At 45.0% G+C, this 15,660-nt stretch overlaps 1 protein-coding gene across 2 annotated transcripts in view; it reads left to right on the top strand.

Annotated features, from left to right (window-relative positions):
* The window catches only part of SESN2 (sestrin 2), a 37,424-nt gene that overhangs the window by 11,473 nt on the left and 10,291 nt on the right, over positions 1-15,660 (top strand). For both annotated transcript variants that reach the window (XM_056846214.1, XM_056846213.1), the window contains exons 2-4: positions 8,447-8,512; positions 12,712-12,909; positions 14,997-15,179. In XM_056846214.1, coding sequence (XP_056702192.1) covers positions 8,447-8,512; positions 12,712-12,909; positions 14,997-15,179 — 447 coding nt within the window. The remainder of the gene's footprint in view (positions 1-8,446; positions 8,513-12,711; positions 12,910-14,996; positions 15,180-15,660) is intronic.

The raw sequence follows: 15,660 nt of genomic DNA, 5'->3' as shown, positions 1-15,660 counted from the left end.
AGATCTGTGGAGGATCCACATTCTGTAGAGGACAGTCCTCTGGAGGATCCCACCACCGGACAAGGGCTGATTTTTATGGCTTTCTGTTCCTTTGCAACTCTCATTGTTCTCAGTAGGATCATTTAAACAGTGGATTTATCACTTCACCAGTCTGTGAGGATTTGTGATTCAGAGTGGTCAGATCGAGTTAAGCAACAAAGAAAGGTGAAAGGGTGGATTTCCCCCCCCCCCAGTTGCCATATAAACACATCAACTGAATGGAAATACACTCCAGTGCATCTGATGGAGTGGGCTCTAACTCATGAAAGCTTACTATGGAATACATTTATTTTATCCCTTAAGGTGCCAGTGGACTCCTGTTTTATTTTGGAGAGGGAATGAGGGGGATATTTCCATGCGTATGCTTGTTGGCAAGGAAGGAATTGTACGTAATGTTGGTGATTGCGAGTATTGATCTGTCTGGGACAGAGCAGTGATTAGTTCATCTGGAACTCAGCACGGCAGGAGGAGGTAGTCTTGGGTATGTGGCACTTACAATCTGAGACCTTTGATATAGCCCTGTGTACTTTTCTGACTGGTTTACTTGAGTCACCCTAGAGTAAAAGGAAGAAAAGTTGGTTTTTATACCCTGCTTTTTTCTACATAAGGAGTCTCAAGCAGCTTACAATCGCTTTCCCTTCCCCCTCTCTCAACAGGCACCTTGTGAGGTAGGTGGGGCTGAGAGAGTTTGGAGTGAACTGTAACTAGCCCAAGGTCATCCAGCAGGCTACACGTGGAGGGGTGGGGAATCGATAGGGTTGCCAACCTCCAGGTACTAGCTGGAGATCTGCCACTATTACAACTGATCTCCAGCCGATAGAGATCAGTTCACCTGGAGAAAATGGCCGCTTTGGCAATTGGACTCTATGGCATTGAAGTCCCTCCCCAAACCCCGCCCTCCTCAGGCTCCACCCCAAAAACCTCCTGCTGGTAGCGAAGAGAGACCCGGCAACCCTAGGAAGCGAACACAGCTCTGCAGATTAGAGTCTGCTGCTCTTAATCACTACACCACACTGTTTCTTGACTCTTATTAAAATGGCTTTTGGCTCCCTACTATCTTCCCTCTCATTGGTTATCATTGGCCTCTTGCTTGAGCTTTGCATTACTGTCAAAATCACTGGTAAACTTGCTGGCCAAAATCTTCATTTCTTAAAGATGGTATACCCCATTCTTTCAGAGAAGGGGGTGGGGGGAGCTCAAAGCAATTGTGTGAAATTGTCAGTTGGTCAAAACCATTTATTGCTGTTATTTGGTAACCAGTTCACTATTTTTTAAAAATTTAAATGTATTTGCAGAGAAGAGTACTAAGGAAACAGTAACAACACAACCAAAAAATTAACAACATAACCAAAAAAATAATCAAACGTTACTAAATATAATGACAAAGCTTCAGTAACTCATTTAGTACATTTTTACTCAGCCCTCCTTCGAAAGAGCTCAAGATGGTGGACATATGGATCTCTTCCCCTCCCCATTTAATTTTCACAACAGCCCTGCAGATTAAGCTGGGAGAAAGATTGTCCCAAGGTCACCTAGCAAGTTTCATAGCAAGCAGGGATTTTAACCTGGGTCTCTAGTTCTACACTAGCCTCGCTGGCTAGGGAAGCTTTAAAGAGAAGGGTATGAATTATACCTAGGGTTGCCAACCTCCAGGTATTAGCTGAAGATCCCCTGCTATTACAGCTGGCCTCCAGCTGATGGAGATCAGTTCCCCTGGAGCAAATGGCCGCTTTGGCAATTAGACTCTATGGCATTGAAGTCCCTCCCCAAACCCCGCCCTCCTCAGGCTCTGCCCCCAAAACCTCCCACCGATGGCGAAAAGGGACCTGGCAGCCCTAATTATACCCTACTTCCTCCCTTATAATAATGATTAGCACTTATATAGTGCTTCCAGTGATAAAACAGCTTTGCACATTATTTTGTTGCTATCCTTACAACAGTTCTACTAATATCCCGGTATCGCTGTTCTTAGGGGGCAGAGGTCTAAGAGGGACTTAGTGCCAGTAGCAGGATTTGATCCCAGATCACAGCTGATTCAGAGAGCTTTCTGCAACACTAGCCCTGAGTATGGACCATCCTGTCCACTCAGGTTGACTTTGAGCCCCCTCCTCTGTGCCCCTCCGTCAGAGGAGATGTGATTGGCAGCCTCGTGAGGCGGGGCCTTTTCTGCCATGGCTCCAGAGTTGTGCAGTGGTCTCCTATGAAAGGCCCACATGGTGGCTGAGTTAGTGGGGTGCCAACTCCAGACTGGGAACTAGCTAGAGATTTCAGGGGTAGAACATGGGGAGGACTGGGTTTGGGGAAGGGAGGGGCCTCAGCTGGGTATTATGCCATAGAGTCCACCCTCGAAAGCAGCCATTTTCTCCAGGAGAAACTGATCTCTGTAGTCTGGAGATCAATTGTAACTCTGAGATCTTTAGGCCCCACCTGGAGACTGGTGACCCTATGCGTTAGTTTGTAGTAGCAGAATAAAATCGGTGTCCGATAGCACCTTATTAAAGACCTACAAAAATTTTCCAGGGCATAAGCTTTTGTAAATCAAAGCTCACTTTGTCAGATACAAATAGTTCAGTAAGTTCATACCTTGGAAAAATCTGTGGGTTTTTTAAGGTGCTACTGAATTTTGTTATTTCAGTGGCCTTTGGAGGTGAGGCCAAACAGGCCCTGAAAGGAAGTCACTGTGATTTTGCCTTTGCAGCCTTTATTTCTTTGTGGTATTGCTTGCTTTTGGTTTTTACTGTTGGCTGCTAACAGTAAAAACCAAAAGCAAGCTGCTATTCTTTCTCTGTGAACCAAAAGAGAGGGTAAAAACATTAAACAATAAATGCTAAATTAGGAGCCGCCTTGCTTTTAATTGCCAGCTTTTTCTTAAAGGAACTTTTCCAGCGCTGCGGTGGAAGGATGTGGTTAGCGGTCCGGAGCTGCGATTGGCTTGTTCGAGCCTCTGGTGATCGTGGAATATAGTTTAACTAGCTCTGCCCTTTAACTAGCTCCTTGGCAACAGGAGCTGGTTCTCGCCTGTGCCCTGCGCAAGGCCTGACCTCTGGATCCTGCCTCTCTTCCTGCCGCAATCCGGCGATTGCCTTCTCTTTATCAAAGCTCTTGTTGTGTGCTGAGGTCGGAGAGGCGTTTGCAGAGTCAACGGTTTGGAAGAGCTTTATTTTCCCGCTGAGTTAGCCTTTTTTGAGCCAGTAAGGTGTGTGTGGGGGGGGGGTGCGGGGGGGGGAAGAGTGGCAAAGGTCAGCCTGTGGCAAAGTCCTTGGTGTGTGCCTCTGGACTTGGCTTGTGGTCAGCTCTCTGTGTGTTTAAAGTGTCATCCAAGAATCAGCGTGTTTTGAAGATTTTGGGGATAAAGAATATTTGACCTGGGGAGGAATTGGGAATACTGCGAGAAATAGGGCCCAATTCCTGGGGGATTATCCCCCACTTCCCCGGGGCTGGTGGGAAATTGAGAATTCTAATGGCCTTTTAGCAAATTTCAGGGTTTTTTTTTTTTAAATAGAGCTGTGTGTTTCGTCATTTCACCCAAAAACTTGGCTCTCAGATTAGAGTGGCATGTAGCAACGTTAAAACCAATATTGACACCAGTTAAAAGTATAATGTACATTTTGAACAGGTGGTTGGTAGGGTTGCCAATTCCCCTGCTTGGGGAATACCTGGAGATTTTTGGGGGGTTGGGGCCTGGGGAGGGCAGGGTTTGGAGAGGGGAGGGACCTCAGCAGAGTATAAGGCCATCCAGTCCACCCTCTGAAGCTGCTATTTTCTGCAGGGGAACCATTTCTGTTGTCTGGAGATCATGTAATCCCAAGAGATCCCCAGCCCCCACTTGGAGATTGCTGACTCTATTGGTTGGGGAGGGGCTTCTAGTGAGATCTGAGCATATGAATGATAGAGGGGTCCCTGTCCCCTGCTTTTCCCATTGAGGCAATTGGGTGTGGGGGCATGAAGGAAGGAGCTAGGATGGTCAGTTAAGGTTGCCAGGTCCGGGTGGGAAAATTCCTGGAGATTTATTTTGGGGGGGTGGAGCCTGAGGAGGGTGGGGTTTGGGGAGGGGAGGGACTTCAGTGCCTTAGAGTCCAGTTGCCAAAGCAGCCATTTTTTCCAGGTGAACGGATCTCTATTGGCTGGTAATCAGTTGTAATACCAGGAGATCTCCAGATAGTACCTGGAATTTGGCAACCCTATGGTCAGTGCTGATCTGGTAGAGCCTCTTCAGACTGATTCAGTACAGATATTCTCTCTTTGCAGCCGCTTGTGTGTTAATAGGAGGATGGGCTTAGACTAGACTTGCTTTTAAGGCAGTTTCGTTGCTAGCAAACTGGCTAATGCTTTCCATTCCCAGACCTCAGGAAAAAAAATGGTCAAAACGCTTTGCTTCCATTGTTGGCGTACTATTTATAAGAATCTTAATAAGCAGTATTGTTAATGTCTTTATTATTGCTTATTGCTGTTAAGCAGTAATCCTTTGTGAAATGCTTATGTATTGTCTGTTTTTTGCGGGTTCAAAGCACTTTGTGTGCCTTATATTGCTGTGACACAACGGCGCTATAAGGTAGGCCAGTATTAATAGCCGCATGTTGCAGATTATGGCTTGCCTAAGGTTTATGCTAGAGGCAAGGTTTAAACCAGAGACTTGTGATTCATAGCTTGAATAGACTGACCCCTGAAAATGTAAGGTGATTAAAAAGGTAAAGGTAGTCCCCTGTGCAAGCACCGGGTCATTACTGACCCATGGGGTGATGTCGCATCCCGATGTTTACTAGGCAGACTATGTTTACGGGGTGTTTAGCCATTGCCTTCTCCAGTCATCTACACTTTACCTCCAGCAAGCTAATGGGGGTGGGTGGGTGGAGCAATGGGGTAACAGTCCCAAAGTTGGTGTTTGCCAAACTATTGTAATATTTATAAATTCTAGCTTTTGTTTATGAACCCAAGGTCTGTTCACTTCACACTCCTCAAATAAATACCAAAGGCTTAAAAAAAGTGAAGAATTTGCCTGTGTGTGTCTTAGTTCTGTGTCTGCCAGCCACATTAAAAACACACACACATAAGACTTGGTTGTGGCTACATTCGCCTATTAGTACTGGATGCAATTACACTTTTGTGAGATCCACCTCAGAAATGAAAGTAGGGAAACTCTGGCTCCTGGTTCTGAATGACCATAAATGTGGCATAATCTTATGTGTGAGGGCAGGTCTGGCATAGTGGTGAGAAGTTCTGAGTTCAAGTCTCCACTCCAGCAGGAACCTGTCAGAGGTGGCCTTGTACAAATACCTATAAGTCACTTCAACTCCTGTTTGTAAGATGAGGGAAAGGGCTGGTCTATTTTATCCTATTGTTCTAAGGGTTATGGGGCATGCTGGAGCGTTTTGAGGTTGGGGGGAGGGAGACGTATAGAGCCGAAGGAAAGAAATGAACTGTAGGCGTTCTGTTTAAAGTTTGACTGTCGCTTCTTGTGTGTGAATTCTGGGAAGTTATTAGCTCTAATTAAAAGAATATTAGCTGTCTTAGCTTGGTTTCCTGGAATTGCTGATGAAATTCTTTCTTTTTTCTCTTTTTGTACAGTTTGCATACTTCAGGGTTTGTAAATAATTAGTTGGGAGGAGTTTCTGCTACTCAGGGAATCTGAGTTCTGCCCCCTAACATTGGAAATCCTCTTTTGCCATCTCTCGGGCCAGTGATATTTCAATCTGTACTGGTCAAGAGCTTCCTGTATCCACAAGTAAGGTTGCCAACCTCCAGGTACTGAGGTGAAACATAGACCATATACGTGACATATATACAACACAATTATATACAATATGTACAGTTCACACAAAAAATGTAGAGAAATTTCCAAAGGTCTCAACTGAGTACCACAAATATATAGAAGAAGTTCCAAAGGTCTCAACTGAGTACCAAATGAATGCTAATATTGTAATCCTTGTGTAAAGTTCATATAGAGCCACAATCATCGATGGATACGGCCGTTTCAGATCCACAGTAGTGGAAATCTTTCTTCAGTCCTTAATACAAAAGTGCTGTTACATATTCATCATTCCTTCCCACACAGGGTAAGTATGAGCAATCAGACGTCAGTAAAGTACATCACATAGTGCAGCTTTGTGTATATACAGTTTCCTGTACTGTTTTTCTAAACCTTTTGGTACGAGTACAGAGGTGCCGTTTTTCTCCCCAACCTCCAGGTACTAGCTGGAGATCTCGTGCTATTACAACTGATCTCCAGCCAATAGAGATCAGTTCATCTGGAGAAAATGGCCGCTTTGGCAGTTGGACTCTATGGCATTGAAGTCCCTCCCCTCCCCAAACCCTGCCCTCCTCAGGCTTCACCCCCAAAACCTCTCGCCAGTGGCAAAGAGGGACCTGGCAACCCTATCCACAAGTGATGTGGGGGTAGATGGCTTTCTCTTCATGTGACCTACACTTTTCATGCCTTTGATATCCTCATAATGAATGTGCATGATAATGTTGAGCTGTGTAGTTTCGAAGCTGGTCCTGACATAACAGTTCATGTGGTGTAGCTGTCCTAGGAAGGGAAGATCTAGAGTTGAATTCCCACTTAGTCGTGAGGCTTGCTAGGTGGCTTTGGCCGCTCTCTTAGCCTGGCCTACCTCACAGGGTTGTTGTGAGGCTAAAATGGAAGAAGAGAGGCCCGTGTATGACACCATGAGCTCCTTGGAGGAAGGGGGAGATAAAAATGTGTTTTCTTGTAAAGATAATTATCCCCAACTTTTAAAAATCAAATATCTCAGTTCAATTACTTTTTGGCAATTTAAGGGGGGGGGATTCTTTTCCTTATGTGTTATGGTCTACTACCCTGCTATTTCAACACTAACTACTACCCGAATGAATTAATGGTAGAACTTCTTTTTGGTGCTTTGTTTGCTAAACAGATCAAACAAAGCTGCTGAATCATATCCAATTCAACTTGGGGAATGAAAAAGTGTTCTGGTTCATTGTGGTCCCCCGTCCCCCCGAGAAGACCCACATTGTTCATCTTCACAGTCATGAGGACTAGAAACATTTTTTAAAGAGAGCGAAACGTTTCACACAATTTGTTTTGTGTTCTGATAACTCATGGATTAAAGGCATATGTATGGCTCTGGTGGGGAAGATGCCCATAGTTATTCTATAGCTCTTTCAAAACCCACCTTGCTTGGTAGTAAGATGAGCCAACTTCCGTTGGCAGGGCTGGGCAGGGATTGATTATTGCCTTCATTTATTGTCCATCTTTCTCACTGAGACTCAAGACAGCTTACAAAGTTATACGAACGGTGTGTTAGACGCCAGTACAATAGATTTACTGAAAACTGGATTACATAATGACAGGCCAATAAAATCAGAACAGTATAATAAATCCACTAGCCTGGATTTCATAAATTAGAGGATCCAATAAACTGGATTTCACATTTTGGTTGTGGGGGGGCGTGAGATAAAGACTGCACAATACATACAATAAACAATGCATTGTGAAGGGAGAGGGAAAATAATGCAGCCTAAGCACTTTCACAGGCAATTAAAATTTCTACACGATTACCTTTATAGAAAGTTTCCTCCTGCAGAATCCAATTTTTTTTACCAGATCCCTGATTATCAGAGCTTCAATGTGTGTATATGTTGGGTAGAAGATGGTTTTGGTGGGTCCCTGTTAGTTAGATCAGGGATTTATGTTTGTTTTAGCTTTCAACTCTTTGAGACAGAAAAAAACTTGGGGGGGGGATTACCTTTCCCCCCTGCCTTTCATGTTTGCTTAGTCATGGAATTTGTTAGCCATGATTGGTTCTGCTCTCTCGCACCCTTGGCTGTTTGCGTTGGCACAGCCAGGTCCTTGGAACCAGAAAGAGAAACGAGGTTATAGAAACCCCTCCTGCCCCAGGGAAAGAGGCGATGTAACATACTCCGCTGATGTAAGCGTCGCTCCCTGTAACTGGGCTGCGCGGTTTCATCAGGCAGCGGATCACGGCTCTCGTCCTTCCAGCCAACCTTGATAGCTCCTTTTAGGGGGCTGGGAAAACTGTCCTTCTCTTTCCCTCCGGGCTGCCTCCGCAACTGAGGATCAGAGGGGCAGGCAAGTGGGTGGAAAATCCCAGCACTCCTGCTGGGCAAACCAGTTCTGGGCAGGTGTGGCGGCTGCAATCCCTCCAGAGGGGATTTGGCCGCGGGTGGCTTTAGGGAGGCTGTGCTTGAAAAGACATCTCCTCAGCAGAAGGCTGAGAATCGGAGCAGTGAGTTTTCACCCTGGGCTGTTTGCTTTCAATCTGTCGCTTTGCTTTTTTTGGGAAGGGGGTAATATGAAACCTTTGGCTGACGTCCTCTGGGCAGGTGGAGACTCTTCCTTTGAAGCCCTCCTAGCAGAGGGTGGGTGTGAGATGGGAGTTGTTCAATGCCTCTTTCCTTTTTTCCCCAGGACAGAGGGATAAAAATCCCCCGGCAGCTGGGAACAGGCCCAAGCTCCTTCATCCCCGTGGAAGAGGTGAGTTTGCCTGGTTTGTGATGATACTCTCTTTCTCTACTGGGCTTGGGGTAACAATTGCAACGGTAGCCTCTTATGAACCTGTCCGACCCTTGTGGTCATCTTTGGAGGCCCTGCTTCAGGTATACCCCCACTCTCTGAGATTAAGCAGGTGGCAATCCAGGAGAGAGCCTTCTCAGTCATGGCACCTAAGCTCTGGAACCCTCTCCCCAGGGAGATTTGTCTGCCCCCATCTGCTTCTGACTTCCACAAGTAGGGTTGCCATAGAGTCCAATTGCCAAAGCGGCCATTTTTTGCCAGGTGAACTGATCTCTATCGGCTGGAGATCAGTTGTAATAGCAGGAGATCTCCAGGTAGTACCTGGAGGTTGGCAACCCTATACACAAGTGGGTGAGGACTTCTTTGTTTCATTTGGCATTCCCTCAATGATTCCTTTGTCCTAACCAATGTTTTATGTTTTGTATGTATTTTAACTCTTTTATATGCATTTTACTTCTTTAAAAAAAAACTCTTTAAAGTGTATTTGGGAGGGAGGTTTATTTTAATGGATTAATAATGTAATTTTATGTTTTATCATGTTAGCTGTCTAGGTGGTGCTTGTAAGAGCAGAAAGGTGGAATATAAATTTTGTAAATAAAAGTAATAAAATAAATTGTCCTGTCCAGGTGTGGAAGATCTTGTGGTCACTTTTGAAGTTGGGAGTTAAATTTATGACAAGGTGTAATTTCTGGAAAAGTTTGGTGGTCAGCTTGGATAAGACATCTCCTAATGAGTATTGTCGTCTCCCAGGAGAAAAATCAGTAATGTTCAGCAAGTAGGGGGAAAAAGTTGCCCTATTACTCCAAACTCAAATGCAAAACCAAAATCCATGTAATACCTTTTATTAGGACTAAAAACATATTTTGAAACTGCTAGGAGGTGCTTTAAAAATGCTTCTTTGGAATAGGAATGTCAAAAGCCTAGTACAGGTTGAGTATCCTTTACCTGGAATTCCAATATCAAAAATGCTCTGAAATCCAAAACTTTTTTGAGAACCCACAAAGGATAATAAGATGGCATGTGTGTAGGCCGGTTGGCCAGCAGCAGATTCCCCACAGTGTCCCACATGCACCACATTATTTAAAATATTGTATAAAATTAGCTTCAGGCTATGTGTATAAGGTGTATATAAAACATAAATTAATTTTGTGTTTAGACTTGGGCCCCATCCCCAAGATATCTCATTATGTATATGCAAATATTCCAAAAATATGGAAAAATCCAAAATACAGAACACTTCTGATCCCAAGAATTTCGGATAAGGGATACTCAACCTGTAATACTTGGCACTGAGAGATTTGTTGGTGTTGAGTGTTTTCACATCATTGCACTACAGCCCTGTAAGGTAGGACACTATGCTTATTTAATGCAAGACATGTCTTATTTAGGCTGCAATCCTAAGGATGCTTTCCTGGGAGCAAGCCTCATTGAATAACATGGGACTTACTTCTGAGTAGCCCTGCTTAGGATTCCTCAGTTGCTCAAAGCAGCTCACAATGGGCGTGCACAACTATAATTATAAAATAACAAATTTAAGTTAAAAATATTCTACGAAAGACAGAAAACTGTACTGTTATAAACAGCAGTTCAGAACTTATCCCCCTCCCCCTAGTTTATCCCTCCCCCTTAAATGGAGATGGTGTCCTAGCAAGCTCGTGGTGGAGATTTGAACTGGTAACCTTGGTTTATAGCTTGCTTTCTATTACGCTACACCAGTTCCTAGATCCACATGCTAGATTTCTTGTTGAGAAAGGGTGGAAAAATGTAGTACCCTTTCCTTCCCATCTCCTTTGCCTGCCATATGTGTGTGTTCTAGGAAGATTGGGCCTTTTGCTGTGCAATCCTATGCAAAGTTACTCCAGTTAAAGTCCATTGAAATAAATGAGATTTAGACTATAGTACCTTGATGTAGGATTGGCACTGTTAGGACTGGCATCCCAGTAGGCAACAAAGAGAGGACCCACCTAAGTGAATTAATATTTCCTCTGTAAAATGCGCCAGAGAAGCTCACCTTGGGCCTATCTTGCACACTCAGCTTATACCAACCTTGCAGGGTTGTTTTGAGGATAAAATGGAGAAGGGGAGAAGGCTGGAAGTTGCTTTGGTCCCCACTTGGGGTGGGAATGTGGCTCAGTGGTATGGCCTCTGCTTGGCATGCAGAAGGTCTCAGGTTCAATCCCAGGCATCTCCAGTTAAAGGGCCTAGGCAAGTAGGTGATGTGAAAGACCTCCGCCTGAGACCCTGGAGAGCCGCTGCCAGTCTGAGTAGACAATACTGACTTTGATGGACTGAGGGTCTGATTCAGTATAAGGCAGTTTCATGTGTTCACTTGGGAGAAAGGCAGGGTATAAATATATTACCTAAAGCAAAGGAGGAACTTTGTTTTTTTCTCCAAGATTTCTGAAAGGGTTGAAAGAGAGCAGGTGATCAGTGGCGGATTGGGAGGCATCGTAATAATTGTCCACCGTCTAGTAACAACTGACTCACGGTTGACCCCAGGACTGTGGAGTTTTCAAGCTGAGAGAGGATCCGAGGGGTTTGTCACTGCCTGCCTCTGCATAGCCACCCCAGTCTTCCTTGGTGGTCTCCTAGTCAAATACTGTGACCAGCCCTGCTTAACTGCCAAGCTGTGACGAGATCAGGGTGTTCAGGCTGCTACATTGGGAGGCGTGCAAGGTGTTTACTTAATTCGTCCTCCCTCCCAGGGGCGGGGAGGGGGGAGCCAACTCCGGAGTTTCTGCACGGAATGGTTATTGCTGCAATCAGATCCTTGGCTATGCTTCGGCTGACCCATGTGGTAGCGTTGTCCTGCAGTGGCGTCATCTCCCGTGTTTATCGAGCGACCTTCCCCGCCTGGGTGCACAAACAACATATCGCAAGAGCCCGTGCGGATTTACCTCTCTGAGCCGTGTTCCTACACCTGTCAAATTCCACCACTTTTCTTTTGTGCCTTGGAGGCACCTTCTGGCGGGGTGTGTGTGTGACTAACCGCCTTAACGGTTCTGGCATTTGAGCAGGAACGCTGCCCTGCCTTCGCATGTTCTGCTGGGGTGTTCCTCTCTTCCCCCCCCCCCCGCCCAGGCTGGCAGCTGCCGCCTCCTTCCCCTGGCCTGGTGCCACTTTCTCTGCCACCCCCTTCATTCCCCGAGAGCTCCGTAGAGCCGTTGGCCGGCCGGGTGGAAACTTTATCGCCGTGTTCCTGGACAGCTCTCGGATGCTGGCTGCGGGGACACCCTCTGCTTCCAACAGACGTCACGAGGCAGGGATTCTTGATCCGGCAGCCCAGAGCTGCGTGTGATGGTTGAAACTCCCCTGCTGAGGGGGCATGGCCGGGAGGTGTGCGATGGGCCGGGCTGGCGGAGAGAGGGGCATTTTCTGGACAGGGCGTTGAACAAACAACAGGATTGCATCAGTCGGCTAAGTATACAAATTGCGGTTCGAAATGGAGACTTTCAACCGGCTATGTTGACTCTTCTTCAGCAGCCCCCTCCATCTCTCTCACGCACACTTGTGGAGGAGATGCAGGGGTCTCCTGTGGAGGGAGCATGGTCTAGTGGTTGGAGCGTCAGGCTAGGATGTGGGGGACCCAGGTTCGAATCTCCACTCTGCCATGGAGGCTTGGGCCAGTCACACACTCCCAGCCTCACCTACCTCTTAGGCTGGTTGGGAGGACAAAATGGAAGAGCAGAGAACTGTTGTCAGCTGCCTGAGGAAGAAAGTGGGGTCCAAATATTGAAATGAGTCACCAGGTCTCTCAAGAAGAAAAAGAAATAGTAGTGTTGGTTTTTATACGCCGACTTTTCTCTGCCACTTAAGGAAGAATCAAAGTGGCTTACAATCACCTTTCCTTCCCCTCCCCACAACAAACGCCCTGTGAGGTAGGTGCGGTTGAGAGAGCTGTGTAGGAGTGGGGAAACAAATCCAGTTCAGCAGATTAGCCTCCGCCGCTCACGTGGAGGAGCGGGGAATCAAACCCGGTTCTCCAGATCAGAGTCCACCACTCCAAACCTCTGCTCTTAACCACTGCACCACACTGGTTTACTGATGCCCCATTGATTTTTGTCTCCATTTTGAAGAGATATGTACGTGAAGCTTATCTGACAGCTTTATAAAGGCGGGTCCCTTAAAGTTTGGATTGTTTCCCCCACCACCACTCGTAGATCCTACAGGAAGGAGCGGAGAGTGCCCAGCGGCGCCTCTTCATTGAGGCCTTCGTTTCGACGGGCAGAGTGGATAACATTACCATGGTGATGGGGCTGCATCCGGAATACCTCACCAGCTTCTGGAAGACTCAGTACCTCCTCCTGCGGATGGACGGCCCGCTGCCCTATCACAAACGCCACTACATCGCCATCATGGTGAGTGGAGGGGAGGCAGGAGCCAGATCCAACCGCTCTTGAATTCAGAACCCGCTTTTCATTTTCAGTAAATAACCAAAGATTTTCAGTCAGGACTGGCCAGCTTCTGCCTGTATAATGTACCAGTTTTACTGAAGAGCTGTTGTGGCTGCCACATACTGGGAGTTTGCTAGTTCACTATTTTTATACTCCACCTTTCACACTGTGTAATCCGCTTTGAGTCTCAATGAAAGTTGATGCGATGTTGAGGGGCTCCTGAGTGTCCCTCCAATGAAAGACACTCGTCTTGTGGGCGCACAAGAGGGGGCCTTTTCGGTGGCAGCCCCCTCACTTTCGATCTTCAGGAGGCAGCTAAAGGCACTTTTATTCAGGACTGCATTTGACTAATTTGGTTTTTATTGACTGGCAGTCCTAATTGAGATTTTAAATTGTGGTCTTTTATGTGGGTTTAAAAAAATAATAATTGTTTTATTTCCATTGTAAGCGGCCTTGAGTTTTGCAGGGTAGAAAGGTGGCTAATAGGTGCTTTAAATAAATATGGAAAGACATCTGATAAGCAATGTATGAGGACTGAATAAGCATAGCATATTGGAAATCTAAATAAGCATAGCATATTAGGAAGCAATATGAATAGAGAAAAATGCTATATCAGTGGAAAACAGTACAGCAACAAAATGCAGCAAAAAGATCATATGTCCTATCCACAGTGGTATAACTCTGCAGTCTCTTTCCTTTAATAAAGCACACTCTTAAACTATTATAGTATAGACCCAGTGAGAATTGGCTTCAGTATCTGGGTCAAACTGTTTCAAAGTGGAGTGACCTTTTTGAGCCAGTACATAGACCGAGAGCCCTCCACATCCCTAAGAACATAGGATGGTAGACTAATTGTTCTGATTCAGCAGGGCTCCTGTTTCCCAGCATGGCCTACCAGATGCCCCCCACAAGGCTTACAGACGCAAGAGGCCAAAGCAATTGGAGTTGTGGCACACTGCCTCTGAACACAGAGGTTCCATTTAGCCATTGAGGCTGATGGTCGTCAGTAGACCTATCTTCCTCTATGCATCTGCCTTCAAAGCCATCTCAGCTGATAGTCGCTGCATCCTTTTTTTTAATAATATTTTTTTATTTTTTCCAAAATATTTAAATCAACAATATTAAAGATCATTGGAATAAAAAATAAAAATAGTAAATTATTGTTGAAAATACAAACATATTTAAACTAAACATAAGACTTCCCCTTCATCTCCGTCAATCTCAATATAAATTTGTATACTCTTTTGAATATAGTTCTAATCCTTCTATCGTTATATTCATGTAAATATATATTTATGTCTAAATCAAATCAAATATCTTCATGTATATATATATTCCAATTATCTATTATCTATCACATAGTCAATTATTGTAGTAACTATATATACTAATATTGCGTCGTTCCTAAAAGTAGTATAAAACTGATTAGATCAAAGAATAACCCTCAAACTTCCCCATTTGCAATTCATTTTCGCAGTTATTTCTCCAGGCCTCCCACTCTCCCACAAATTGCATATTATCTTTTTGGTTTATCAGTTCTGTAAGTTTTGCCATTTCCACCAGTTCCAACATTTTTTGTATCCAATCTTTTTTATCTGGAATATCCGATTATTTCAATTTAGCTGCATAAGTCAATCTTGCAGCCGTGGTGACATAAGGTAAAAATGATCTTTGCGTCAAAATAGAGTCCAGTATCATACTAAGCAACATCATCTCTGGTGCTTTAGGTATATTGTTCTGTATAATCAATCTTATTTCATTATAAATCATGTCCCAAAAGTCTTTTGCTTTATCACAAGTCCACCACATATGATGAAATGAGCCTATTTCCGTATTACACTTCCAACATTTTGGGAACATTGTACTGTAGATCGTCGCCATCTTTTTAGGTGTTAAGTACCACCTATATATCATTTTATAAATATTTTCTCTCAAAGATTGAGCAAGAACAAACTTCATATCTCGAGACCAAAGTCTTTCCCTGTCGCTGCATCCTGTGGCAAGGAGTTCCATAAGTTAATAGTGCCTCTTACTGGTTGCATTCCATTTAGGCTGCTGCTAGACACCAGTGCTCCTACCTGGTTGGCTTCCACATGGGAGAGTTCCTCCAAGTGGGTGGAGACCCACAGTGGTTGCGAGGTTTGCAGTACGCCCCACAGAAACTGCGGAACCTCAACGAGATCAACAAGATCCTGGCCCACCGACCCTGGCTGATCACCAAGGATCATATCAAGGTGAGTGCTAGAAATGGCAGGAAAGGCACTTCAGAAAGTCTGTGTTCTTGCGATTAATGATACCTTGGCTGAAAAGCAAGGCAATGCAGTGCAATCTGTTTGATTTGTTTTCGCATCTCAGTCCCTTTAACTGTATTGTGAATATCCTTATTTTTCCAACCTTTTCCTTCTGTACCCCTCCTTTTATAAAAAAAATATATTTTTTAAAAAAATTAATGCATTAAGTAGGCTGACTGGGAGAGGAAATGAGTACTGGTCAGCCGCTAGCAAAGCGATCCGTTGGCTCCTAAATGTGAGCAAACCCAGCTGCTGAACCTGTCTGGAGAACATGGACATGGCCACCCACTCAGGGGAGGCTGGCAAGGAGCCACGGTCTCTTCCTTTCCATGGCAGTGCTATTGACAGCGTTCAGTTCGTTTCAAGTTACATCTCTGATTCCCAGATAGTGGTGATGCAAAGCCTGTCCACATTGCCTGTGATG

The sequence above is a fragment of the Euleptes europaea genome, chromosome 3 (genome assembly GCF_029931775.1).
Source record: "Euleptes europaea isolate rEulEur1 chromosome 3, rEulEur1.hap1, whole genome shotgun sequence".
NCBI lineage: Eukaryota > Metazoa > Chordata > Lepidosauria > Squamata > Sphaerodactylidae > Euleptes > Euleptes europaea.
The sequence above is the reverse complement of the archived record's forward strand: the minus strand, read 5'-3'. Positions and strand labels throughout refer to the sequence as shown.